This window comes from Dunckerocampus dactyliophorus, chromosome 5, assembly GCF_027744805.1.
Source record: "Dunckerocampus dactyliophorus isolate RoL2022-P2 chromosome 5, RoL_Ddac_1.1, whole genome shotgun sequence".
In the NCBI taxonomy this organism is placed as follows: Eukaryota; Metazoa; Chordata; class Actinopteri; order Syngnathiformes; family Syngnathidae; genus Dunckerocampus; species Dunckerocampus dactyliophorus.
In genome coordinates, this window is record NC_072823.1 from 31,886,563 (window position 1) to 31,913,098 (window position 26,536).

Genomic DNA, 26,536 nt, shown 5'->3' on the forward strand with positions numbered 1-26,536 from the left:
TCCTTTCACCGGCAGCCCAGGCTCTCGCGTTGTTCAAGACAACCTGTCGCTAGTCTTGCGATACCCGGTGCATGTCTCTACAAACCATTCATCTAAGAATTTATGGCTGATTCTTATCCATCCAGGAGGCTGCTACGGACGTAGCCGCATTTCTCGCTTGTCAAACTGGATGTCCAGTCAGTGTATCTGGACCAGCTATTCTGGCTTAGGTTGCATTGTCAAGCACAGAGCCGCTGAGCTCTGCCTCCTACATTCATACCATGCTGAAAATGTTGAAAAATTTGAAAAATGTTGGCAATTTCAATGAAATTCAAATTAACAAAGGCAAGGTAATTTATTTCTTATATCAAAAAAATATCGAACGGTAACACAAACGTATCGAACTGAACCAAATTGTGAAATTTGTGTATCATTGCACCCCTAATATATATATATATATATATATATATATATATATATATATATATACACATACATACATACATACATACATACAGTCAAACTTGTCTATAGCGGCCACTAGAGGGAGTCTGCAAAAGTGGCCGATACAGACAGGTGGCCTCTATAGACAGGTTGCCGTCCAGTTTGAATGTTGACCAGTAGAGGGGATAAAAAGGAAAAAATAATAATAATGTTGACCAGTAGAGGGCACTGTGGGACTGCAGATAAAAGTTGTACAGCACTACTGATGTTCTTATTTTTTTTCTTGTGTTTTCTTTCTTTTCTTAGGAGAATGAACAGAATAAGAATTTCATTGCTTAGTATAGTAAAACTGTCCGTTTTACTATGCATATGACAATAAAACTCTTGAATCTTGAATCTACTAGGCTTGTTATTATCCACGACTCACAGACCAAAGCTGTGCTAGTAATGTCTTACGCTTGTTTTTAATATTTTACTTTTTACACTGCGTCATTACAGCTTTAGTTCATCAGGAATTGACGGGAAGTGACGGTGGGCGTCCCGAGCAGGAGAGCTACATTTGAGTTCCATCCAGACTGATGTTTGTCTGCAATGTTTTTACTGCAGTAGGAGTGGAAGATGGCCAGCTTTCCTTGTAATCCGCTGGATGTTGCTGTGCCACGCTAGTCCTTGCCCGGATGGATAGATGGCGCCGTTTCATAAAATATACCTATATATCTACTGGGGCGTGCCTTTAGCGTCCTCAGTCACGTACACCTTTCCTCTATATAAGCAGCGTGTCGGCAGGAGATGCTCCCAGTCAGTCGAGCGGAGCACTCATCAAAGTCACACAGCAACACTTACACATTTTGAAACTCGTTGCACACATAGGGCGCGCCGCATTATAAGGTACCCCGCCCATTTTGGACAGAATTTAAGGCTTTTAAGTCCGCCTTATGGTGGTGAAAATACGGTAATATGCCTTCTTGCTTCTATGACAAAGCTAAGATTTAATATATATAACTTCTTAGCATATTGCTTTACAAAATATGAGAAAAAGTTTGGACACCCCTGTCTTCCGTGATCATTGTCACTTTTATTGCAAAGGTTGATCTGAAATTGGAGGAGTTCACAAGAGTTTGTCTCCTTTGGCAGGCTGAGGAACATCCGCTATGCCTTCAACACCGTCCTGGTGGTGCTGATTTGGCGCGTTTTCATCGCCCGCTCTCAGATGGCGCGAAACATCTGGTACTTTGTGGTGAGCCTCTGCTTCAAGTTCCTCTCCTACTTCCGAGCCTCGTCCACCATGAGATAATGAACCAGCTGTGGAAAGTCGCTCAGACATCCCACTGGAAGCCTGAAGTGAGTGGAAACATCCGAACAACTCGGTGAACAGCAGGACTGCTACTTGGAATCCGACCAGTTGATACATTTTGTTCAATAAAGACGCTGTGGGTCAATATGTGCTAAGCAATCCACGTCTTTGCTTTGTTTTTAGCTGACTAAGCTAATCAGCGGAATAGCTAATCCTATTTCTCCGTTCATTTTATCTTTACAATATGGTGAGGGGGTATTAAAAAAAAAAAAAAAAGCTGAGCGCTGAAAATGCCCTGCTTTTCATAAACAAGAATTCAGTAATCCCTTGCCACTTATTGCCGTTTTTCAAAAAAAATTCTGAATAAATCATGCTGTTTTGTGGTCAAAAAATCTGCATATTCAAGCAAATGTTACGTTTTTTTGTCTAAATGAGGCACTTTCAAGCATAAAAATGTTTAAATCAGGGGTCACCAACTTGGTGCCCGCGGGCACCAGGTAGCCCCCACGACCACATGAGGTGCCCGCAAGCCTGCTTTTCATTCAGGTGTTCAGTTAATAATGAAAGAACAGTAGAAAGAAATGCATTGTGAAATACAACATGTGAGTTGTGGACACCAGCATTTTGTTCATGTTCTGGTAAAACAAGCATATTCACTTTGTTTGGGTTTAAAATAAGCTCTGAAAAGAAATGTTACAAAAATGAGTAGCTCTTGGCCATTTTCATTTTGTAAAAGTAGCTCTCACAAGGACAAACCTTGGTGACCCCTGGTTTAAATGAAGTAACATGAAATATAAGGCATTTAGAAGATGCATTGTGATGATATGTAGTATTGTACACTGGTCACTAGGTAGCAGTAATATTACTGTAATGCTGGGTGAGACACACAAGCACCAGACTTGACGGGTTTTTATTGCAGCTTTGAATGATCTCGCAACAGGCATCATCATCCCAAACACGGGCTACTACTGTTGCAGTCATAACCCATGCCAAGCTAGACTCTGAACCCCCCGGCGTCACTTCCTGTATCCACTTCCACTTCTACTATATTGGGTAATAGGAGTGTAAAGGTGCCTCTTGGGGTGTTATTTTGTGTCTAAAGGGCTCTAATAACGTTAAAGCGTATTTAGAAGGTCATAAATCTTCTGTCTTATATGTCATATTTTCTCTTATTATGTCTACTATGTTGGGTAATAGGAGTGTACAGGTGACTATAGGGGTGTTATTTCATGTCTAGAGGGCTCTAATAATGTTGAAAACTATTTAAAAGGTCATAAACAAGTGTTCTATGTCTTATATGTCTTATATTTTCTAGTGATGTCTACTATATTGGGTATAAGGTGACTATAGGGGTGTTATTTCATGTCTAGAGGGTTAAAAAAAACAATTTAGGAGGTGGTATACAGGGTTTACATGCTCTAACTGAATGCTGAATGTATTTATATACTTTTTTCCATTATTTTATGAAAAAAAAAATAATATCCAGTTAGAAATCACCCAGTCTATTCATTTTTTTTTTTTTTTTTTTTTTTTTTTACATATCAAATGTATTTATTTAACACCCCACCCCAGTCCAGCTCCACGACACCCGACGAGATAAAAATCCACACAAAACAATCAAAGAGAGAAGACAAACAAACACACCACCAAAAAAACAATAACGCCAATAACGGTAGTGAACAAGTTACGGTAACTTCCATAAAGGAGGGTTTGCTGTATTTGTGGCAAAAATAGCCCTGAGGTACTCGTAAGTTGCAATACTCCGTGGCTCCGCATGCCAGTTCTTTATGTTGGCCATTTAGGACCATCATTTTTGCCAATTAGTCTGTGTTATTGTGACATAATATTCATATTGGGTGTACATTCAATTGCTTTTCTCCGTGTTTTAAGTGTCGGTGGATGAATCCGTGTACTTGATGATGAAATGTTGTCAGCAACACGACCATTCATGCTTGGAGAAGCTGGGTGTGACCTCGCCCGTGTTTGCCTTTGCCGCTACAACGGCTCAGGCCGCCAAATAGAGTGGAACTTGTTTATGTCGCCCCCGTTGATGATGACAACTCACCAATGTCGACCCACATATCAAGTGCCGGCCCTCCGTCTTGTTATTGGTTCCCGTACATCCATGATGAATTCAGTAGCACCTTCTGCATCAAATTGCTGCCACTCGTAACTTTTTTTTTTGGCCCCATGGCAGGTTATTTAGCAGTTACACTCGAATAATTAAAAATGCACAGAAAGTGGATCAGCAACGCGTCGGGCAGGGGTGTCCAAAGTGTGGGCCACAGCAAAAAATGGAAAAATCAGCAGGAATTTTACAAGAATGAAGTCCAAATATTCAGAGAACAACGTAATTTTATGCTAATAACATCATAATATTATGAGGAAAAATAACATCATTTTAGCAGCATAAAGTTGAACTCCAGCCAAGAAAAATAAATGTGTTTTTTCTTTGTAGATACTGAGAAACAAAACAACCAATAAAGTTGTCATTTTGGGAAAATTAGGTTGGGAAAAACCTTCTGAAAAAATATTATGGGAATAAAATCATAATATAAAGGGAATCATGTCTAAATATGGGAATAAATTCATAATATGAGAAAGTTCAAATATTATGGGAATAAAGATATAATACTACAGGGATAAAATCTAAATATTATGGGAATAAATTAATAATGTTATGAGAATAAAGTCTAAATATTATGAGAATAAAGTCATCATTACCAGAAAAAAATTTACAAGAAGAAAGTTGAAATATTTGGGAGGAAAAAACAGCAAAAATGGAAAAGTCAGCAGTAATTTCACAAGAATATTGTTGTACTCTAACAAGAAAACGTCTGAATTTTACAAGAATAATGCCATAACATTATGAGGAAAAATAACATCATTTTGGTCGACTAGAGTTGAAATTTTATGAGAAACAAAGCAAACGACTCCAAAGTCTTCATCCATTCAGAGGTGGACTTGCTGGTGTGATTTGGATCATTGTCTTGCTGCAGAACCCAAGTTGCTTTCAGCTTGAGGTCACCGACAGATGGCCGGACATCACAGCAAGTCTTTCAGGTCCTGAAGGCAGCAAAACAGCCCCAGAGAAAATAAGACATATAACGCTTGTTTTGAACCTTCTAAATACACTTTTTAACATTATTAGAGCCCTCCAGACATGAAATAACACCCCTATAGTCACCCTTACACTCCTATTACCCAATATAGTAGACATAATAAGAGAAAATAAGACATATAACGCTTGTTTTCAACCTTCTAAATACACTTTTTATTATTATTAGAGCCCTCCAGACATGAAATAACACCCCTACAGTCACCAACATCACTTTATTGTTGACTCATTTGACAGCAGGCAGCAGCAAAGCATTTTTTGTTGACCTTGGTGACTCCAAAGAGCCTGACAGGCAGGGCACAAATAAAGCAGCAGAATGAAAATGAACCAACAGACGCAAAAGTTACTTGTACCTTGCCATGCTTGTAAAGTGTAAAGAGAAGAAGGATAGATGTATGCACGTATGTATGCTGGCAGCATGTATGTATGCATGCATTTATGTACTGTATGCATGAGCAGCAGCTGCTCATCCAAATGGACGCTTTCTCAAGTTGGATGTCAACAAATCACTTTGTCGGGAACAAGCGACAAGCCTTTTTCCAAGCAACTGCAGTCGTTCATCGCTTCGTATTTTGCAGCTTCACGCTATCACGGTTTTCAAACATTTATGAATGAATAAATCATGCTGTTCCATGCTTGAATACAGCCTATTAGTAAAAAGGGCATATTTAAGCAAATTTTTGTTTTTCTTTTTCCTAACTGAAGCATTTTCAAGCATAACAATTTCTAAATGAGTTAAAATACAAATGTAAGACAAAGAGAAAAAAGGGTGATCGGTGAATTTTGCCCATTAAACCTATTTACCACCTTCTAAATACACTTTTTAACATTATTAGAGCCCTGCAGACATGAAATAACACCCCTATAGTCACCTTTACACTCCTATTAGCCAATATAGTAGATACGCTTCAGAGATGAGTTTCGGCTTTGCTTGGTTGATGGCCGCATAAGTAGCCCGTGTTTTAAATGTTGTTATTTATTAGGCATTATTGTGCCTGTTGTGAGATGAAACCCTGCTGTTCCGCCCAATAAGTCTGGTGCTCGTGCGACTCAACATTACAGTAAAGCTCCGTGACTGGTATACACAACCTCTTCTGAATGCCTTATTTTACTTCATTTAGACATTTTTATGCTTGACAATACTTCATTTAGGCAAACACACAAAATTTGTGTCAATTTGCTTTTTTTAAAAATTAGTAATGGACCGTATTCAACTATGAAACAGCATGATTTATTCATGTCGTTTTAAAAGACTGTGATAGGGTGAAGCCGCAAAATTGGAGGTGTTAGTACGTGTATCATGAAGGATGTACCTTACACCATGTTACATCACATCTCTCACATCATGTAGTATTTTACAATAAAAATGAAAACACCACTATTGTCTTCTTTGTGCTTCATTTATCCACCATCATTTTCGTTTCATTTAATGTGGCTCAGCTTCACGGGTAATTTACCACTTGGCTCGAGATTAAAGTTGGTACGGCATTTTGTACAGTTGTGAAATGCTGCCCCCTGGTGACCATTATTGGACACAACACCAGTCGTCATCTCAGCCATCTCCCCACACAGGATTTGACCAAGTGTACCTGTTGATTAGTCCTCGTCAAATATGACATTACTACTACCAGATCACTACTATCAGGAAAGCCAGAGCATGGAAGGGAGTGGAGGGAGCCGCCTGCTGTGGCCCAGCATAGTGCACTGTATTCGGGCGCACACACTGAGCAGCCGGTGTGGCAAACCTTTTGCACTTTTCAAACGCCGCGGCGCTGGCGTTTCAGGTAGCTGATAAGTTTTTTGTGATGTTCCCCCCCCCCCCCCCTCACCGCGGAGCATTTGGTACAACTAGCCTGCAACGTGTCTTCCTCGTAAAGTGAATGTTTAGAAGTGAGCCCAGTGGAAGTTACTACGGGCAGTTAACGTCGCAGACAGGCAAAAAAAGGAGCGCTTGGTTTGCTCACCTGCACAGTACAGGTTACGGAGCCCCGGAGGGGACATGGAGAAAAAAAAATATGATGGGTAAAAAAAAAAAAAAGACCGAACTTTTGCGTTCCCTCGCAAAACTTTTGCGAGATAACGCAATATAGTTTTGCGTTCCGTCGCAAAACCTTTGCGAGATAACGCAAAACTGTTTTGCGTTCCCTCGCAAAACTCTTTTGTGCGGAAACTGTTTAAGAGCATATTGCACTTCGGTGTACTCCGGTAAGGAGCCTCGTAACAAGACAGCCATGGAGGAGGACTTGGAGCATTTCCTGCATTCTAGAGAGGTCCCTAATGAGGACATTATGCGGATGAAGAGAGACAAGGTGGGTGTAAAATTATTTCAGTAGTTGTGCAGCAACACAAATTAAGGTGATGCTCGCGCTCATTACTTCTATGCGCCAACCATAGAGAAGTTATGCTTGGGCGGATACGCTTGTGCATCATATGATGCAAACGTGTTGCATTTTTCTTTGTTGCAGAGCAACGTGTGTTTTATCTTATCATCATATGTCATAATTGTGGACGCCGTGGCTAGTCGTGAGGACACGAGACTCGTAGGACTGTCAATCGGCATCCATTCCCGTACTAGTGTACCCTGGGTTTGGCCGCCATGATTGTTTCACTCTGTTCCGTTACATCCTAAACCACAAAGAGTGGGCGGTTAGAATTGTGCATTTGCTCACATGAATGTATTTAGAACTTTACAGCAGGTACTACTCTCACATGTAAAACTAGCAGCGACTCTCTTCCGGTATAGTGTCACAACACCAAACGTTCCCCCCGCCACTGCCAAGTGGAAACATTTCCATCACAATGCTATTGTAACGATGATGGTGAGCAGAATCCAGAAACATTGCATTGTAAACATGTCCTCAGCACACTACTCAACCGTTAACTGCTCTTAACAGACGGTCCAAAAGACCACATTTGTCATTTTTCAAGTTTCCTAAAAATAAAGACAGGCATGTATTACTAAAAACGTTGTAGATTTATAACTCTGGTTGTTGTAAATAAACAGGATGTTGGACAAGACTCACACCTCATGTGTATATTATGTGGGACTCCCACATAATATTAAACCTACATTTGTTTCTCTGGGTGATTAGTTAAATTAATGAATTAATTAAATTAAGTCAGTGATGATGATTTAGGTCAGGCCAGGCTTTTCATTCAGGTGTTCAGTTAATAATGAAAGAAGAGTAGAAAGAAATGCATTGTGAAATACAACATGTGAGTTGTGGACACCAGCATTTTGTTCATGTTCTGGTAAAACAAGCATATTCGCTTTGTTTGGCTTTAAAATAAGCTCTGAAAATAAATGTTAGAAAAATGAGTAGCTCTTGGCCATTTTCATTTTGTAAAAGTAGCTCTCACAAGGACAAACCTTGGTGACCCCTGATTTAGGTTATACATAGTTCAAATGTATTAACAAGGCCGTTACTTAAATAAATGTAAGGTGTAAATTCAGGAAAAAAGTCAAAGAAGGAAAACGTTTCATACTGCTGCTCAGGTTTTTATTGACGTTACATGTAGGTCATATTTCTGCAGTATAATGGATTTCTACACACATGTGTATATACTGTGTATATATAAACATACATATAAATTCATTGTGTTCAGTAAATAACACTCATCCATTTCACCAAAGTGTACACACAGCGTATAACTATTCTATACTCAGCTCAGAGCTAGTGAATACATTGTACACTCTTGTCCGCCTGGCCCCGTCCACCTCTCCTGCTCACCATCATGATGGACTTTGTGCTCCATGGCGTTCTGCACTTTGTTCCATTCATTTGCGGTCGAGTCCACAGTCCTATTCAATTTTAGTTTCCTTGGTGGTGAATAGGATGCAGTTTAAGCTTTCTATTTGGCAACTATACATTTGTTGTTACAGTAACAAAAGATATACCTGTACATGCACTGAAACTGCAGTGACACTATTTTGAAAGGGGCAGGGTCATGACCTTTGATCTATGTGTTTATCATTCATGTTCAAAGTAAGCATCTCAAGTATTTATTGCAGTATTTGATGTTTGCAGGTTGACAAGGCAGTATTGCGCATAATGGCGGATGAGCAAATGGCCAATGACATCAGGTCTTATGGCGACCGGATAGCTGTCCTGTCATTGTGTCAACAAACAGACACTGAACAACGCAGCACCGATAAGGAGACTCTTTTACAGAGAATAAGAGATAGAATTGGGACTAGAAAAATGAAATCAAAAACCAAAGGAGCACTCCCTAGTGCATCTGGTGTGTTCCAAAGGTCAGGAGTTCAATGGCAAGACAGAGCAATACTGCAGCAGAAAAGACCTCCAGGAAGATTGAAATTGGGTGGCTTCATTATGGCAAGCATGAATACCAGCAAGTCAGGACCAGGAATGGTGGAGGAACGAGACATGTCACTGTGGAAAAGATATTTTAGAAAAGGGAAAGGACCTATTTTTCCCAGATGGGTGCTCACCAAAGGGTCCAGCATGTGACTTTACGTTTGACATTTGTGATTTTAAAGGAAAGATGATTCAGTTAGATGACACTGTTGGCAGACTGTATGAAAAAACAAAACTTCCATTATATTACTTAACTGTCACTGTGACAGTGTCACTGTGTTATTACCTTGTCACATCACAGCTACTTTTATAGAACGTGTGCATTTACCATGAAGCGGCAGTGATGTTCCCAATTGATCTTTATGAACAAACCATACAGATTAGGAATAATTTACATTTATTCAGCGTTGCAGGCCAGGATGTCATACAGAATAAAGAATGCAGCACCACAACAGTTACCAAAATAGTTCTACAAGAATATAAGGCATTTGTGTTGTTTCTAGTCAACTTACAATAAATGTTTTTCAACTTGCTCGTGGCAGTAATCTTATTTTGTGTGATGAAAACATGAAATGAATTTGTAATTCTTACAAAATAAGAAGACATTGATCTGCTGTTTATCACAAATAGAAGATACATTAGTTTTGTCAAGCAGTTTTCAAATTAAAGGCCACACACATCCTGCAGATGCAGGCGCACACTCAGAAGGGGAGCATTTAGAGGTCATGAGGTCAATCGGAGGAGTTATGGTCTGGATTGGCATTTTGCCTTATATAGACTCAGTGATGACCTGTCTGAGATGCATGTACAAACTCACCGCCTGATATGGATCAGCTGGTGGAGTCAGATGGGACTCAGTTTATACACATCTGGACCACATGGTATTGACAGGCGAAAGACGCATTCATCTTTGCACAGTTGGACTGCATCATCAACGGGGGAAAGGAAGTCTCTGGTCCCATAGAGTTGAGGTAATGTATGCATCACACTGGGCCGACCACTGGGGACGTTGATGTTCTTTGACGGTCTGATGGTGTGTGTATTCCAAACCTGTGCAGTGTCATCCAACTCATCCTATTAAAACGAATAAAAATGAATACATACACACACACATACAGTATATATGTATATACATATACATATATACATACACACACATATATATATATATATATGAATATATATAAAACTCATATACTTAAAAACAATTAAGCAGACTTCAGTGTAGTGATTTACCCCATAGGGGTCTCCGTAACCACCATACCCACGCACACATACAAAAACACTATAATAACACTCACCTGGATGAGTCCCATGCAACAAAACTGAAGGATTGCCTTGTCCAGAAACCCGCCGTCATATAATCCATTATCTCTGAGGTCTGCAAACAAAGACAACCAAAACTCCACACACTGTCTGCGTAGAAAACCCCACCAAGATTCAATTCTTTGGTTGGCGGTACTGGCTCCCTCCAAGTAACTGTCAACGGTGCCGTCTGGAGGAATAGGGACGAGTAACCGCTGAAAGTCTCTTACACGGCCATTCTCGGTGCCAGGATCACCCCTCACAATTCGTGGGCAGCCCCCCAAACGTTGAACTGCTTCGATGTAATAGCCTCCAATCAGCTTCGGGTCACTGTTTGTGGTGTACGCGTTGAGCCAGATCATCTTTCTGGAGAACCCGTCAATGCTCCCGTTGATACAGAAGCCATATGGCTTCAGTTTATCATATGAGTCCAGCTGCCAGATGAAGTTCTGCATTTCGCGTACATCCATCTATACCCGTGAAGTTGTCCGGAGTATTGCAGTTGGTACTTGATGAAATCAACCAGGACCGCTACATCTGAATACGCTTTGCGACGAGAGAGCCCTCTTTCGCTGCAGATTCTTTTTAGGTGTCTTTGACTTACCTCGAACCTGTTTACTGCTAAGCACTGTTTTAATATCGTTGTATTTTAGGCCCAACTCAAAATAAAACTCAATGAACTTATCCCACTCCATTGTCGTGTATGTTTTGTTTCCGTTCTGAGCACGGAAGTACAAGTATACGTACACGGAAGTGCAATGCTCTATGCTCTAACAGTATTGCGTTATCTCGCAAAACTTTTGCAAGGGAACGCAAAAGTTCGGTCTTTTTTTTTTTTTTTACCCATCATATTTTTTTTTCTCCATGTCCCCTCCGGGGCTCCGTAACAGGTAGCCCACTGATCTGTACTAAAAATCTGGATAGCGCATTGGTCAATGACTTGTAAAGCCACGCGCCATATTACCACTCACAAGAAACACTTCTCGGACAATGACTTATGTCAGAACTTGTTAACACGCGGTCGACAGGCCGGGCTTTTGGCCGTGTGGTCAGCGCTCTCGCCTGCCATTGCAAAAGTCTTGTGTTCGTGTCTCGGTGCGGGCGTTGCAAAACAGGGCGGGTTACCCGAACAGATTCTGCTACGCACGAGATATGAGTGGTAAGATGGCCTCTCTGTGGCTTCAGTGGCTTGCACTGATGTACGGTCCAGATTTTTAGTACAGATCAGTGAGGTAGCCTCATTGGTTATAATTCCTTCAAAACGAGCCAATGATTATCATGCACCCTAATAAAGATTTGTGTTTTTGCTTGTTACTGTTTAAAACAAACAATATTGTTTTTGTTTTTGTGAGAGCCCGGCCGATTTATTGGCGGGACGATTACGAGGTATCACCGATTAATAGACATCGGTGAAAATGTAACTGATGTACAGTGGTGTGGAAAAAGTGTTTGCCCCTTCCTGATTTCTACTTTTTTGGAATGTTTGTCACAGTTAAATGTTTCAGATCATCAAACATGTGGAAATATTAGTCAATGACAACACAACTGAACACAAAATGCAGTTTTTAAAAAATTATTATTAATGGAGAAAAAAATTCAAAGCTACATGGCCCTGTGTCACGTTCCACCTTCCCTTGCTTTGTGCCCCTGTCGCCTCCTTGTTTTGCTTTCTGTTCCAGATTCTCTGTTCCTGGCTGGAGGCGGAGCTTCTGAATGAACCTGAGGTTGATTACCCATTCCATTGAGTTAGGCTGACAGCTGGGGTACGCTGGATTATTCCATTTAGCACCACACTACACGGGTTGCATCTCCTTGACTTAGTTTGTTTCACCCACTACTGTTGGATGTTTCATGTTCGATGGCGCACGTGTAACGGATGCCAGCCTGTGAGGCTGAGTGTACGTTGGTCAACCTCACTCCCTCTGCCTTAAGAGCTGCGCTCAACGCACAGTAGCCAGTCCAGGCATTTGGCCGTGTTGTTAGCGCTCTCGTGTCCCATTATGAAGTGCCTGGGTTCAAGCCCCAGAGCGGGCAGGTTGAAACAGGCCGGTTACTCACGCTTCTTTGCTGAATCGCTTTTGGTTAGTTTTGAACTCAATAAATTGTGTACTCACCTACCTCCGTGTCTGTCCAGATCTACACCACACCGTGATAATGGAACCCGCGGAAGCGTACCCAGTAAAGAAGACGCTCTGTCTTCAAGCTATGCGCCAGACCAAGCAGGAGGAAGAATTTGGCGCGCTGGCAGCCAATGTGCAGAGTCCAGCGCAGCTGCCATGTGCCCCCACACTGAAAAAACTACATTTCCAGAAAGTAAAAAAGTAAAATTTTAAACAACCATTTCTTAAAACACTTGCTGATTTCAGACCAATGTGAAGGCTGCACAGCAAATTTCATAGAGCGTACCAAGATTTATTCAGTCTATTCATAAAATCAATGTGCGAGTGTGTAAAATTATTCAACTTGATTCCAGAAAATATCACCGTTTTTATTGAGTTTACAAGTCTAAAAACTCGTGAATTTACATGCAAATCATGCCAAAAAAGAATTCTGTTAGTGTTTTATGACAATAGGTTTTCCTAAATGAAGTGAATTTCAAACACAGTCACGCGTTTTTCTTTTTAAATAAAGTTCCATCCACATCATTTATTTCATGCTTGTTGAAAAGCTCAGACTGGTGAAGCAGTAACCAACATGACTAACATGCAGGAAGACTTGTTAGCTACATGGTGGTTGAGTGGTTAGTGTTTTAGCCCTACAATCTGGCAACTCGGGTTCAAATCTAAGATCTCCCTGTGGGTATTCTCTGTGTACTCTGCCTTTCTTCCACATTCCAACAATATACGCATGAGAGGTCCATTGGAGAATGGCTGATTTTCTATAGGAAAATCTATACTCCCACATCTGAAAGTATTTTGCTTAAGTCTAGCCTCATAAAAGCAAATTTTATCTCAATTTAGGAATCTTACAACAGCATTTGGCTTAGTTCTTACCTTCTAATAAGAACATTTAACTTAAATCTAGCTATGTGCTTAAGAACAACTTGCTTATTTTAGGACTCATGATAGTCTTAAATGTCACAAGAAGAATATTCTAGTTATTAGCCATGCCAATTTTGCTTACCCCGCTGGCAGAATTTTTTGCTTGATATAAGAAAAAGTCGTCTCATTTTAATATAATTTGGGCTTCTTTCAAGTATGGCTGTTGCTGCAATGACAGAGCGATTCTCCAGGGATTGAAGAAGGGGTTGATGTGCGCATCTTCCTGACCCAATGCGAGCTGCATTTCGAGCTCCAAGCAGCCGCTTTTCGCTTGGGCTACAGCCGAGTGCAGCCGATGTTCGGCCATCTGGTCCTCCTCATTTGCAAAAGCTCTGGAGCAAGGGTTCCAGCCGAACCCACCCGGTCGCAAGGCAGCTCGGACCCTCCTGCGGCTATGCCAAGGCAGATGCAGCGTATCGGACTACAGAACTGCTTGACGACGGGGAGGGTTCGATGAGCGGATAAGGGACCACACAATTCCCCTGGAGACTCCAGGCAATCTTGACGACTTGATTGCCCTGGCAGCGTGCAGAGAGAAGAACAAATAAAACATTTGATACAATAAATCCAAATAAAATCAATAGATAAAAATGTCTAAATTAGCTTGTCTTAAAAGCCACTGTGTAAAGGTACGTTTTTAGTGCTAATTTAAAACACACCACAGAAGGAGCAGTTCTGACTTCCATCGTTTAGGGCCTACGACTGCAAAAGTTCTGTCTCTTTTTTTAATCTAGAAGAATGTATGAGGGACTGGTTGCAAGACCTCAGTGCTCTAGCAGGAGTGTGCGAAGTCAGCAAATCATTTAAATGGGTGGGGGCTAGCCCATTTAGGCATTTAAAAACAAGCAATAAAATCTTCAAATGAATCCTAAAATAACAGGCAGCCAGTGGACTGAAGCAAGCACAGGAGTAATGTGTTCATAACGTTTTATACCAGTGAGCAGGTGACCATCTGCATTTTGGACCAGTTGAAGGCTACGAATGGAAGACTGGTCAAGGCCAAAGTGAAGGGAGTTACAATAGTTCAGACGTGAGGAAATGAGCATATGAAGACCCTTAAGGAACTCCGAGCGGATCTTATCCACCCTCGGGGTCCTGTCACAGAGGAGTTTATTGACAACCTCGGCAACCTCAGCCCCAGAGATAGGAGAGCCCACCATGTGGAGTCCCCAGGTACTGCTTCCTTATTGGAAGGGTCGTGTCGGTGGGACTGAGAAGGTCTTCGAAGTATTCCTTCCAGCGGTACACAACATCTTGAGTCGAGGTCAGCAGTACACCATCCTCACTTTACTCGGTGTTGACTGTGCACTGCTTCCCCCTTTTGAGACGGCGGATGGTGGTCCAGAATCTCTTCGAAACCATCCGGAAGTCATTCTCCATGGCTTGTCCTAACTTCTCCCAGGTCCGAGTTTATGATTCAGCTATCACCAGAGCCGCCGACCGCTTGGGCTGCTGCTACCTGTCAGTTGTCGCTGGAGTCGCATGAGCCAAAAAGGCCTGATAGGACTCCTTCTTCAGCTTGACGGCATCCACTGGTGTCCACTAACGGGTTTTGGGATTACCGCCACGACAGGCACTGACCGCCTTACAACCACAGCTCTGATCAGCCACCTTGACAAAAGAGGCATGGAACATGGCCCGCTCGGTCTCAATGTCCGCCACTTCCCTCGGAACATGGTCAAAGATCTCCCTGAGGTGGGAGTTGAAACTCCTTCTGACAGTGGACTCTGCCAGACGTTTCCAGCAGAACCTCACAATACGTTTGGACCTGCCAGGTCTTACCGGCATCCCCCCCTACCATCAGAGCAAACTCAACCAGGTGGTGATCGGTTGACAGCTCAGCCCCTCTCTTCACGCGAGTGTCCAAAACAGCATGGCTGCAAGTCACACGACCACAAAGTAAATAATTGAACTGCGACCCAGGGTGCCCTGGTGCCAAGTGCACATGTGGACACCCTTATGCTTGAGCATGGTGTTCATTATGGACAATCAGTGACAAGCACAAAAGTCCAATAGTCGTTCAGAATTGGGGGGCCGTTCCTCCCAATCACGCCTCTCCAGGTCTAACTGTCGCTGCCAATTTGAGCGTTGAAGTCTCCCAGCAGAACAAGGGAATCCCCTGAGGGTGAACTCTCCAGTACTCCATTTGGGGACTCCAAAAAGGGCGGGTATTCTGAACTGCTGTTTGATGCATCAGTGTAAACAGTCAGGCCTTGTACCGATACAGGTCGAGTACAGGATACTGTATTTCTACTATGATATTGTCAAATTCTTCTGTCCAGTTTTCTGTTGTCCTTGTCGATGTGTGGTGGTTCTGTGGAGGAAATGCTTTGTTTGGCACTTTGCCCTGCAACTGGGTATGTGGTTGTGCATTGATTTCCTTGTTGTTGCCCATGCAGATAGAACCTCTGACTATTGCTCATGCTATACAACATGTACATTGGTCCCCTTTCAAATGCTCCTCCCCGGTCAGCCAAATTTGTCACAACAAATTAGATTTTTTCCAAATGTATTGAAGAATAAGCCAGGCATAATAATTGAAAGATAAATCAGACATAATTATTGAAAAATAGATCAGACAGGATAGTTTCCGCCATCTACAGGTACCTGGACCCCGTTTCAGACACCTGTACCCATCTCCTGGCTGAAAGTGAAAGAGAATGTCCCCCCCGAGCGTCCCATAGTCATTTTAATACTTGTTTGCTCAGATCGTTGGCGCCCTCCAAAGATAACTAAAGGGTAAGGGAAAAATAGACAGTCCAAAAATACAACAAAAAAATCATCACTACTGTAAACCAGCGGTCTACAACCTTTTTGGACCCACGGCCCGGCTCGCGTTCCCACAAATCTCCGCGGACTGGGGGGTGGCGGTGGCAGTCGTACAGCGATGTAATTGATCTCATTTAGTATGTATTGTGTAAAACTAAGACAGGAACAACATGAAATGAAAAGCACAAAGTGAATCCAGAGCCACCATCCACCACTATAAGCTTGGAGTTTGAAGATGATGGCGCCGCTGCTTGATGCGTGTGCTAACAGGCAGTGTGCTAGCATGAATTAACTTGAAGCTGTGCACACAACAAATATACACATTAGCACTCGATAACCTCATCAAACTTAACCTTTATGCATTCCCACAGAGTATCAGCATTTGGGAGCAAGTATGAAGTGAAAAAAAACGATAAAAATATAGTATAGTTGACAATCTCTGCAGAGTGGGAGAAGGCTAGCGCACTTACAATGGTGCGTTCAAGGACTGTCAAACAAAGTGGGACACTCGCAGAAAAACAACATAAACATGCAAAAACTTCAAACTATATTATTTTGTGGAATCAAATAATGGCCCATATTTCCAAAATTGATATGCATTTACTTAAAATTGTATTTAGTTTTCATTGCGCTTGAAAGGTTCCCTCGGCCCAGTTCGGCCCCGACCACAGACCGGTACTGGGTCCCAGCCCGGTGATTGGGGCCCCCTGCTGTAAAAAACTACCACACAAAGAACAAAAAGCACTGCCGAACAGACAGGCAGGAAAAGACTTACCTTAGCAAACGGAAAGCGCTGCTGTAGAAGGCTAGCAGGCAAATCCTCACAACACGGTATTTGTATTGTATTTGTACTTTATTTATCCCACAGCGGGGAAATTCACTTGTTACAGCAGCAAGCAAGATACGCAAGTAAAGAATACATAGTGACTACAACATGGTTCAGGTGGTGCAGGTGTTGTAGAGCCTGACAGCGGTCGGTATGAAGGACCTGCGGAACCTCTCCTTCTTACACCGTGGGTGTAACAGTCTGCTGCTGAAGGAGCTGCTAAGGGAACCCACAGTGTCATGTAGCGGGTGAGAGGTTTCGTCCATGATGGATGTCAGCTTAGCCAACATCCTTCATGGACAACACCGCAAAGTACAAACTACAAGCCAGACATCAGGGACGAGGAGGTGGCAAAACACCGGGCCGAGCTGAGCGGCGGGCGTAAGAAGCATGAGGGACAATCCGGCCGAGAGTCTTCTTCTATTCTTCTTCTATTTCCTAATACAGTCACCCCAAATCCGGTTACCCGTGTCTGGATTTTGCTACCCCATCTGTATATACGTGGATAAAGCCGTCTTTTCTGTTGTCTAATTTCTAGCAATGATAGATCCACTTTGGGACTCTTTAGTCTCCATGGGGCTTCCTCAGGGTACACCACAAGCGGGCTTACTCGTGCGCCTTCTATTCCCAACTCCTTTACTATTTTCCTTGCCTATTTTGGCAAAGTGGTCACTTGTGCTCTTCCCATTTTCCCTGGCCGGTAGTCATTCCCGCTGTCATGCTTAAAAAGGCCAGATGATGATCCTTTTTGTACATTGAAAGTGATTGTTCAATATACTCGAGCTGTGAATCAGGAAAAGCTTAGCTGCTACGTTGGGGCCGGACTTGAAGCTGATAAGACAATTAATTTTTTTTTGTTTTATTTTTTTTAAATTAGTTGCTACCAGCGTCTGTTGTTATGACGCTAGCATTATCATACGAAATATTTTATGGTTTTTAAGACCAATTGGTGAATAGAAAGGGAAGTATGCACTCTATGAAAGATTATAGCCATTATTTCTTCTTTTTTTAATGTGGCTATAAAAAGAGTTGATAAAAAAAAGCTCAATTCCACGCTAGCCGAAGATGGTCGACGCCACGTGAACGCATCACTGGCGAATAGGCGTGTCTGTGTGAGCCAACATGTCGGCTGTGAAGTCCCGGTTTCCTGTCAAAAGTTTAGCGGTTCAGCTGTACTGGTGCGACGGGCAGGATGTTTGAACGTAGCGCAGACACGCTGACATATTTGAAACAGGCCTTAGCATGTGTAGTCTTTGTCTGGGCCGTGTTTGCTAAGTGCGAACAGGTCGACTCTGCCAGATGTCTCATCTGGGGTCCGGGACTTGAACGCGACGTAGTTGTACCTGTCCGCTACTTCTTCATCCAGGCCGTCGACTTTCAAGGACAAAACCTCACTTTGTCTCCAGGTAAAACCTTATCGTGTCCTCGTCAAACGGGTGCATCGATGCACAAAATTCACGGTTCGGTTTGGTTCAATATGTTTTTGATACAAAAAATACATCACCTTGCTTTTTTCATTTGAATTGCATTGAAATTGCCAACATTTTTCAGCATTTTCAGTATTGTATGAATGTGGGAGGCGGAGCTACTAGGCCAGAGTAGTTGATCGCTGATAAACTGAGCTTTCTGCCGTCAGAAGTTGACAAAATAAATATGAAACTGCATTTGTTCGACATAGGGGGCACGGTTCAGTACGCATGTGTACTGAACGGTTCGATACAGATCCACGTATTGTTACACCCCTACTTTATTTCCATCATATTTTCCCAAAAATTCCAACTTTATTTGTTGTTTTTTGTAATATTATGACTTTTTTAAAAAAAAATAATCTATCTTTAATATTTATACTTTATGCTATTAAAATAATGTTTTGTCCTTACAATATTATGATGTTATTCTCATAACATTCCTTCTCATTAGAATATAACTTTTTTCTTTTGGTATTTTGACTTTGTTCTCGTAAAATGATGAAAAAAAATGAATGCTGTTGTTTTTTTCTATCCATCCATCCATCCGTTTTCTATGCCGCTTCTCCTCATTAGGGTCACGGGGGTATGCTGGAGCCTATCCCAGCTGACTTTGGGTGAGAGGCAGGGTACACCCTGGACTGGTGTCCAGCCAATGGCAGGGCACATATAGACAAACACTCACATTCATACCTATGGACCATTTAGAGTCTCCAATGAAGCTAACATGCATGTTTTTGGAATGTGGGAGGAAGCCGGAGTACCCAGAAAACCCCCCCACACACGGGGAGAACATGCAAACTCCACACAGAAACGCCCAAGGGAGAATCCAACCCAGGTCTTCCCATCTCCAGACTGTTGCTGTGGCCAACATGCTAACCACTACACCACCGTGTGGCCCCTCTGGTTAAAATATGCTGCAAAAATTCCACCACTTTTGTATCGTATTTATTATCTATTAAGCTAGGGATGGTGTATCGTAAATTTAGACTGATCAAGCACTAGGACCAAGCGGAAAACCGTCACTCACTCTGAAGCATGTTTCCTTGTATGCATACTGTATTTTCAACTCCATATATGAAATGAAAAGGTGTGTTGTTTTTGTTTTGTTTTTTTAGGAAAAGACACATTTCAAGTCAGGATAAGTTCACTGGGGAAGGAGGAGCACATCCGCGTCCACGTCCCTCCGCCTCTGGACAGAGGAGATGGATCTTTTCTGGTGCGGTACCGCCTGTACAACACGGCCCAAACAGGACTGAAAGTGGACGTCTTCCACCGTGATGCTGCTGTCGCTGAGTCGCCCTACGTCATCCAAGGTACGTTACTACGTGCCCACCACATGCCGGTAGCCCCACTCAGCCTTTCAGCGATCATTGTGGGTGTACATGAGTGCCGTCGACACAGGGGAGCTGTGGTTCATGCATAACTTAAGCAAAAGTTACACATTGTTTGTGGAAATGAAGCATATTCAAGCATAAAAATGGCTAAATGAAGTAAAATACAAACATGAGTATGTAGTATTGTACACTGGTCACTAGGTGTCGGTAATGTTGGCTGAGACACACAAGCACCAGACTTGGTGGGCGGAACAACAGACTTTTATTATGTATTTATCTTTGAAAGATCTCACAACAGGCACAACAATCCCTAACACGGGCTACTGTTGCAGCTGTTACCCACGCCAAGCTAATACTTAACTCTCAACCTCCAACGTCACTTCCTGTCTGTTCTTCCACAGCTACACACATGAACACGCGTCTTATTTATGTCTTGTCTATGATATCGGGTAATAAGGAGTGTAAACGTGACTGTAGGGGTGTTACATAATGTCTAGAAGGCTCTAATAATGTTAAAACCTGTATTTAGAAGGTTCTAAACAAGTTTTCGCTGTCTTATGTCTTATTTTCTCTTATTTCATCGACCATATTGACTAATAGGAGTGTAAATGTGACTTTTGCGGTGTTATTTCATACCGAGAGGGTTCTAATAATGTTAACAAGTGTATTTAGAAGGTGTTAAATAGGTTTTCTGTGCTGTACCTACCAAAATATTCCATTTATAAATAAGGAATCCTACTGTGTGGAAATTGAGTTATCACAGTCAGGTCCTGAGCCAATTAAGTGGGATGTCTGTAATTAGTGTCTCTTGCATAGAAATAAAAGAGAGTGTGTGTGTGTGTGTGTGTGATGATACTAGGCCAGGGCAATAAACCGAAAATTTACCACGATAACCGAAGTAATTTTGTAAATTCGGTGTTTTAACAAAAAGAAAATAAAAGTATTTTTTTTGTGTGTCTGTTTTGACTGCGGCAGCACGGTGGTCTAGTGGTTAGCACGTTGGCCAATACAGGAACAGTCTGGAGATCGGGAAGACCTGGGTTGGATTCTCCCTTGGGCATTTCTGTGTGGAGTTTGCATGTTCTCCCCGTGTGCGCGTGGGTTTTCTCCGGGTACTCCGGCTTCCTCCCACATTACCAAAAACATGCAGGTGAGGTTAATTGGTGACTCTAAATTGTCCATAGGTATGAATGTGAGTGTGAATGGTTGTTTGTCTATATGTGCCCTGCCATTGGCTGGCCACCAGTCCAGGGTATACCCCGCCTGTCGCCCAAAGTCAGCTGGGATAGGCTCCAGCATGCCCCCGCGACCCTAATGAGGATGAAGCGGTATAGAAAATGGATGGATGGATGTTTTGACTGCGTGTGACCTTTCACCGTGTTTAGTCACATGACTCCACCCATCCGGCCTGAACAAGAAGTGAAAACAGATGATGAACGGCTGAAAAATAAAAAGGAGCACAAGTGCGACGGCGTTTTTCAACCCTTTCGTTGGCATTTCGCTGCTGAAATAAGTCCATACGAAGTGAACAAAAGCAGAGAGACATGTTGGCGTATCTGTATATAAATCTACAAGTCTCCTACAACTTTTCTTGGTTCACATCAGCAACTCATGTTGACATCTTCGCTGTACGAGCTGCACTCGCTGACGTACAGTAGCTAACTAGCTATGTTATCAGTTGGTTACCGGAGCGCACTCATGCGCTAAAAATACTGTAATGGCACCTGAATAACTGCATGTCAGGATGGCTGTATTCAGTTGGCCATTTATTTTCACAATCACAAACAACGCATACTCTTTTGCAGGCGAACTTAACTACACGTGTACAAAGCAGCAACATTTCCTTCTCCTCTTAATCTACGCCTTTTCCTCCAAACGCTTGCTCCAACCAACATGCTGAACCTGACCGCCCCCTATAGCTCACACACAAAACAGCAGCTGGGAGCAGCACAACATACCTGTGGCTACAATACTTTTCTTTTTCTGTTTGTATGCATCGTAACGTCGCTCCGAACGATACACAAATACTTGACCTTAAATATATTGATTTAAAGCCTTTAAAAAACAAAGCATGTACATCATGGCCAACGATGTAAAATTGACAATTCACAAATAAAGAACAAGGTAATAAAAACATTCTAAAAGCGTCTCTACAGGAAACCATGATTGGTTTGCTGTTGGTAGCAGTTTTGAAGGATTCCATGCTTTATGTGATGTCAGGAATAGATGGTCACATGGCTACAAGAACATTTTGTTGATGGTTCTCTATCCAGTTTGTACTTCTAGGCAAATAACATGACAATGGAAGGTTTGGAATTGAATAGAATTGTTAGAAAAATGAGAAAGTCACCAGATTTATAAATGCTGCTATTATTATTATTATTATTATTATTGGAAAATATGAGCTTGCATGGTTGTGGTCGGTCGGCTTGATATCAAGACGTGATGCCAGTCATGTCATGTGGCTGCACGTGTAGCTTAGTACGTGTGTGTACAGGACGTAGCTTGCCAGGGTGTGTACCATACATTCATATTTGTGGACCGCAGTCCCAGGGACGTTTCTTTTGGCTTCCACAAAGATGATGTTGAGCAAAAGAACACTAAATGTAAAGTGAGTATGAACACTGTCGTAATCACCCAAAGCACATTATGGAAATGCAGCGTTGTTGGCGCTTTTTGGAGGTTTTGTTCAGCAGGCTTTATAGGCGGAATTGGTGCGTCCCATTACGTGCATTACATTCCATTGAAAGTAATGTGTGCCAGTCGGGCAATAAATCAACGAAAAGCAGTTTATTTGCATTTCCTGCGATTATTTTTCAGATGACAAAGATATATAGTGGTCGGGGATTTATCCTGCATTTATCGTCATCAAGGTAAAACTGCCTGATTTATTGTGGTATTGATTTGAGGTCATATTGCCCAGCCCTAGCAACATATTGATGTGTGTGCAGGGCCCGTCTATGACGAGTACTGCAAGTGTCCCGAAGCGGACGCCTCCGCCTGGCAGAGTGTCATGCAGTGTCCCCTCGCTGAGCCTCAGATTGTGGCCGACTTTCAGTCTTTCCCCACCATCGACCTTCAGCTTCTCAGGGAGGAAGTGCCTCAGCGCTTTGCAAAGCGAGGAGGACTCATTCACTATGCAATCATCAACAATCAGCTGTTCCGGCGCAGCCTGGGGAAATACACCGACTTCAAGATGTTCTCTGATGAAATGCTGCTGTCCCTGACGAGGAAGGTATGCTTCACCGGTTGTAGATGGTTACTGTATGCCATGTTTATGATGATGATGATGATGATGTACTGCTGCGTGAGGTGAGGGTACCCGATGTGGAGTTTTACATCAACGTCGGCGACTGGCCTCTGGAGACCAGGGCGGCTGATGCAAGTCCTGTTCCGGTCCTGTCCTGGTGCGGTTCTACGGACACACGAGACATCGTCCTCCCCACCTATGACGTCACACATTCCACCCTGGAGACCATGAGAGGTGTCACCAATGACCTGCTCTCCATTCAAGGCCATACAGGTAACACACATGTAGCCTCATGACCTCCCTCATATACTCATGCTGCCATTCATCATGTGCAACAATATCATATTCAAGCAAACAGAGCTCTGGTATCGGAATAGTATCGATATCGCAATAGTATCGATATCGCAGGATACCCAAGTTCGGAAGTGAAAAACGAGACGCGCAAATACGGGACGATTCCTTTTTTCAAAGGATGGCTGGCAGCCCCACCTGTGTGTCTCCGGGGGGCTAAGCCTCCCCAGTCCTTACAGTTAGGGTTAGGGTGGTAAGGTTTTATGACTCCCCCATAACACGCTCTGCAAGTGCATGGTTAGGGTCAGGGTCAGGGTCAGGGTTAGGGTTAGGGTTAGGGGTTAGGGTCACTTTGAGTGCATAGTTAGGGTCAGGGTTAGGGAATAAGGGTTAGGGCAGGGTGATAACTCCCCTATAACACTCTGTGCAACTGCATAGTTTGGGTTGGGGGTTTAGGGTGGTAAGGTTCAGTCCCTCCCCCATAACACATAGTTAGGGTTAGGGTCAGGTGATTGTTGGTTAGGGTGATAAGGTTTAATGACTCCCCCAATAACACTCTCTGAGACTGCATAGTTAGAGTTCGGGGTTAGGGAATTAGGCTGGTAAGGTTTAATGACTCGCCCTATAACACTCTCTGCGAGTGTATCGTTAGAGGGTTAGGGTTAGTTTTCAGGACTTAGGGTTAGGTGGGGTAGGTTAGTGATGTCTATGCTTTCAAAGTCTGTTTTCAAAGAAAGTCCAGGGAGCAATTGTTCGACTTTGGCTTTCTTTCAGGCCCCCCATGGGAAAACAAAACGGATCAGGCCTTTTTCCGTGGCCGTGATAGCAGAGAGGAGCGTCTCCAGTTGGTGTCTTTGTCCAAGAAACATCCCAAGCTCGTGGATGCAGGAATCACCGGCTGGTTCTTTTTCCGAGACCAAGAGAAAGATGTTGGCAAAGCTGCGCTTGTGGGATTCTTTGACTTCTTTAAGGTGAGACAAGATGTCAAGGTGAAGCACGAGCCCTTTTGACCGGCTGCTTTTCCTCTCCTCAGTACAAGTACCAGGTCAACATGGACGGTACTGTGGCAGCGTATCGTTTTCCATACCTCATGCTTGGCAACAGCCTGGTTCTGAAGCAGGACTCTCACTACTATGAACATTTCTACCGCCGTCTCCAAGCCGGCACCCACTACATCCCTTTCCGGAGGAACCTGTCTGACCTGCTGGAAAAAATCCAGTGGGCCAAAGAGAACCAGTCCGAGGCCCGGAAGATCACCAACGCGGGTCAGGCTGCAGCCCGCCAGCTGCTGGAGCCCAGCAAGCTGTACTGTTACTACTACCAAGTACTGCTCATGTACGCCCAGCGCCAAGCAGGGCAGCCACGCCGCCACACTGACATGGAGGCGGTGCTTCAGACGGATCAGCACACAACTGAGTGCACGTGTCAACGTGAAAAAAGCACGGGGAAAGATGAGCTATGACCAAGCTTCATCGGTCTTCAATATTAATCAGTCTTGCATCAATATTAACATAGTAACATAGTATAAACATAGTAACCCGTCCTTCATCAGTATTCATCATAAACATAGTTCAGTATTAATCATATAATATTAATAATAAAAAATAGTAAGCAGTCTTCCGTCAATATTAATAATAAAAAGAGTAATTTTTCTATCAATATTAATAATATAACAGTAACTAGTCTTTTGTCAATAAAAATAGCAACTGGTCTTCAGTTAATATGAATAAAAATAGGAACGAGTCTTCAATCTGTATTAATAATAAAATTAGTAAAAAGTATTCTGTCAACAGAAATAATAAAAATAGAAACCAGTCTTCTGTCAATATTAATAATCAAAATAACTAGAAATGTGCATTTTCAGAAGAAATTGCGTGTGAATGCTGGCAAATGTGTGAATGGTGAAGCCGAACCGCAACGCTGCACTCGCTGTCGAATCCTGCAGCCAAACTCTGACTAGCTGGTACTGGACTGAAATGCTGTTTCTAGCATGCTAACTGTTAGCATGGACAACACTGTATGTACTGTATGTAAGTTCATCCATCTTCTATGCCGCTTATCCTCACAAGGGTCTCGGGTATGCTGGAGGCTATCCCAGCTGACTTTGGGCAAGAGGCGGGGTACACTTGGACTGCTTGATGTAAGTTCATATTTCTGAAAATATATGAACATGCAAGCAATGCGAACACACCTACTATTATTAGCTTGTTAGCACCCAGCACAGTTAGTTGAACACACAACAAATGGCGGGGATCACAACACAACACTATCACAAAACGCTAACAGTTATTTCATGAATTCAGTGGGGTTGCTCACCTCCTTATATCAAAATGCTGGCACTTGAAACATTCTTTGGCTCCATTTTGGGTTAATATGGGTTATGTTATTATATTTGGTGAGAAACACGAATGAATTCAAGAAATGACTCATGGCAGAACAGAAAGGTGGTGTCCGTGTGGTGTCCCGCTGCCACATCGTGTCTTTGGGAACACTCATCAAGATTCACGCCTTCAATCAAGGTAAAAGTAACCTTCAATGTCTCTCTCCAACCCTTTCATTCATCATTTATATGCATTTAGAATTGTAATCTATAAAAATGTGTTTTGTGTTAACATTTTTTGCTTTCTGGAACAAATTAATTGGATTTACATGATTTCTAATAGGACAAATTGATTAATCTCCGTTTTGGTTTGAGTCAGACCTCCTGGAACGAATTAATGATGCAAACCAAGGTTCAACTGTACTTCTTCCGCTTATCCGAGGTCGGGTTACATGGACAGCAGCCTAAGCAGGGAAGCCCAGACTTTCCTTTCCGCGGCTACTTCACCAGCTCCTCCTGGCGGATCCTGAGACGTTCCCAGACCAGCTCCAACATGTCCTGAGTCTTCTCTGAAGCCCTCTACTGGTGCCTTGAACACCTCCCCAGAGAGGTGTCCAGGAGGCATGCTAACCAGATGCCCGAGCCACCTCATCTGGCCCCTCTCAATGCAGAGGAGCAGCGCTTCTACTTAAGAGTTTCTCTCGGATGACAGTGCTTCTCACCTTATCTCGAAGGGAGAGCCCAGCCAACCTACGGAGGAAACTCATTTCGGACGCT

At 42.7% G+C, this 26,536-nt stretch overlaps 3 protein-coding genes and 1 long non-coding RNA gene across 8 annotated transcripts in view; 3 read left to right on the plus strand and 1 right to left on the minus strand.

Annotated features, from left to right (window-relative positions):
• The window catches only part of far1 (fatty acyl CoA reductase 1), a 69,584-nt gene extending 63,353 nt beyond the window's left edge, over positions 1–6,231 (plus strand). For all 5 annotated transcript variants that reach the window (XM_054776124.1, XM_054776125.1, XM_054776128.1 and 2 more), the window contains one exon: positions 1,558–6,231. In XM_054776124.1, coding sequence (XP_054632099.1) covers positions 1,558–1,717 — 160 coding nt within the window. In that variant the 3' untranslated portion in view covers positions 1,718–6,231. The remainder of the gene's footprint in view (positions 1–1,557) is intronic.
• A 474-nt stretch (positions 6,232–6,705) lies between these two features.
• On the plus strand, positions 6,706–9,686 carry LOC129181404 (uncharacterized). Its single transcript, XR_008570432.1, has 2 exons — positions 6,706–7,144; positions 8,864–9,686. It is a non-coding gene; the product is annotated as an uncharacterized LOC129181404 (long non-coding RNA).
• On the minus strand, positions 9,433–11,163 carry LOC129181403 (uncharacterized). Its single transcript, XM_054776571.1, has 2 exons — positions 10,456–11,163; positions 9,433–10,228 (listed from the first exon to the last, which is right to left on the minus strand). The coding sequence occupies exons 1-2, from the start codon at positions 10,927–10,929 to the stop codon at positions 9,998–10,000; spliced, it is 705 nt and encodes a 234-aa protein (XP_054632546.1). The 5' UTR covers positions 10,930–11,163; the 3' UTR covers positions 9,433–9,997.
• A 7,039-nt stretch (positions 11,164–18,202) lies between these two features.
• poglut3 (protein O-glucosyltransferase 3) lies at positions 18,203–26,051 on the plus strand. The gene is made up of 6 exons (XM_054777600.1): positions 18,203–18,501; positions 19,680–19,877; positions 22,850–23,133; positions 23,211–23,421; positions 24,214–24,410; positions 24,473–26,051. Exons 1-6 carry the CDS (start codon positions 18,288–18,290, stop codon positions 24,899–24,901), a joined length of 1,533 nt encoding a protein of 510 aa, XP_054633575.1. The 5' UTR covers positions 18,203–18,287; the 3' UTR covers positions 24,902–26,051.
• Positions 26,052–26,536: the final 485 nt, after the last annotated feature.

Coding starts and splice junctions, on each gene's coding strand:
- poglut3 (XM_054777600.1), top strand. CDS start 18,288: ATGTTTGAACGTAGCGCAGACACGCTGACATATTTGAAACAGGCCTTA. Junction 19,878..22,849: donor GTCGCCCTACGTCATCCAAG/GTACGTTACTAC, acceptor ATGTGTGTGCAG/GGCCCGTCTATGACGAGTAC. Junction 24,411..24,472: donor GATTCTTTGACTTCTTTAAG/GTGAGACAAGAT, acceptor TCCTCTCCTCAG/TACAAGTACCAGGTCAACAT.
- LOC129181403 (XM_054776571.1), bottom strand. CDS start 10,929: ATGGATGTACGCGAAATGCAGAACTTCATCTGGCAGCTGGACTCATAT. Junction 10,229..10,455: donor GTTGCATGGGACTCATCCAG/GTGAGTGTTATT, acceptor TCGTTTTAATAG/GATGAGTTGGATGACACTGC.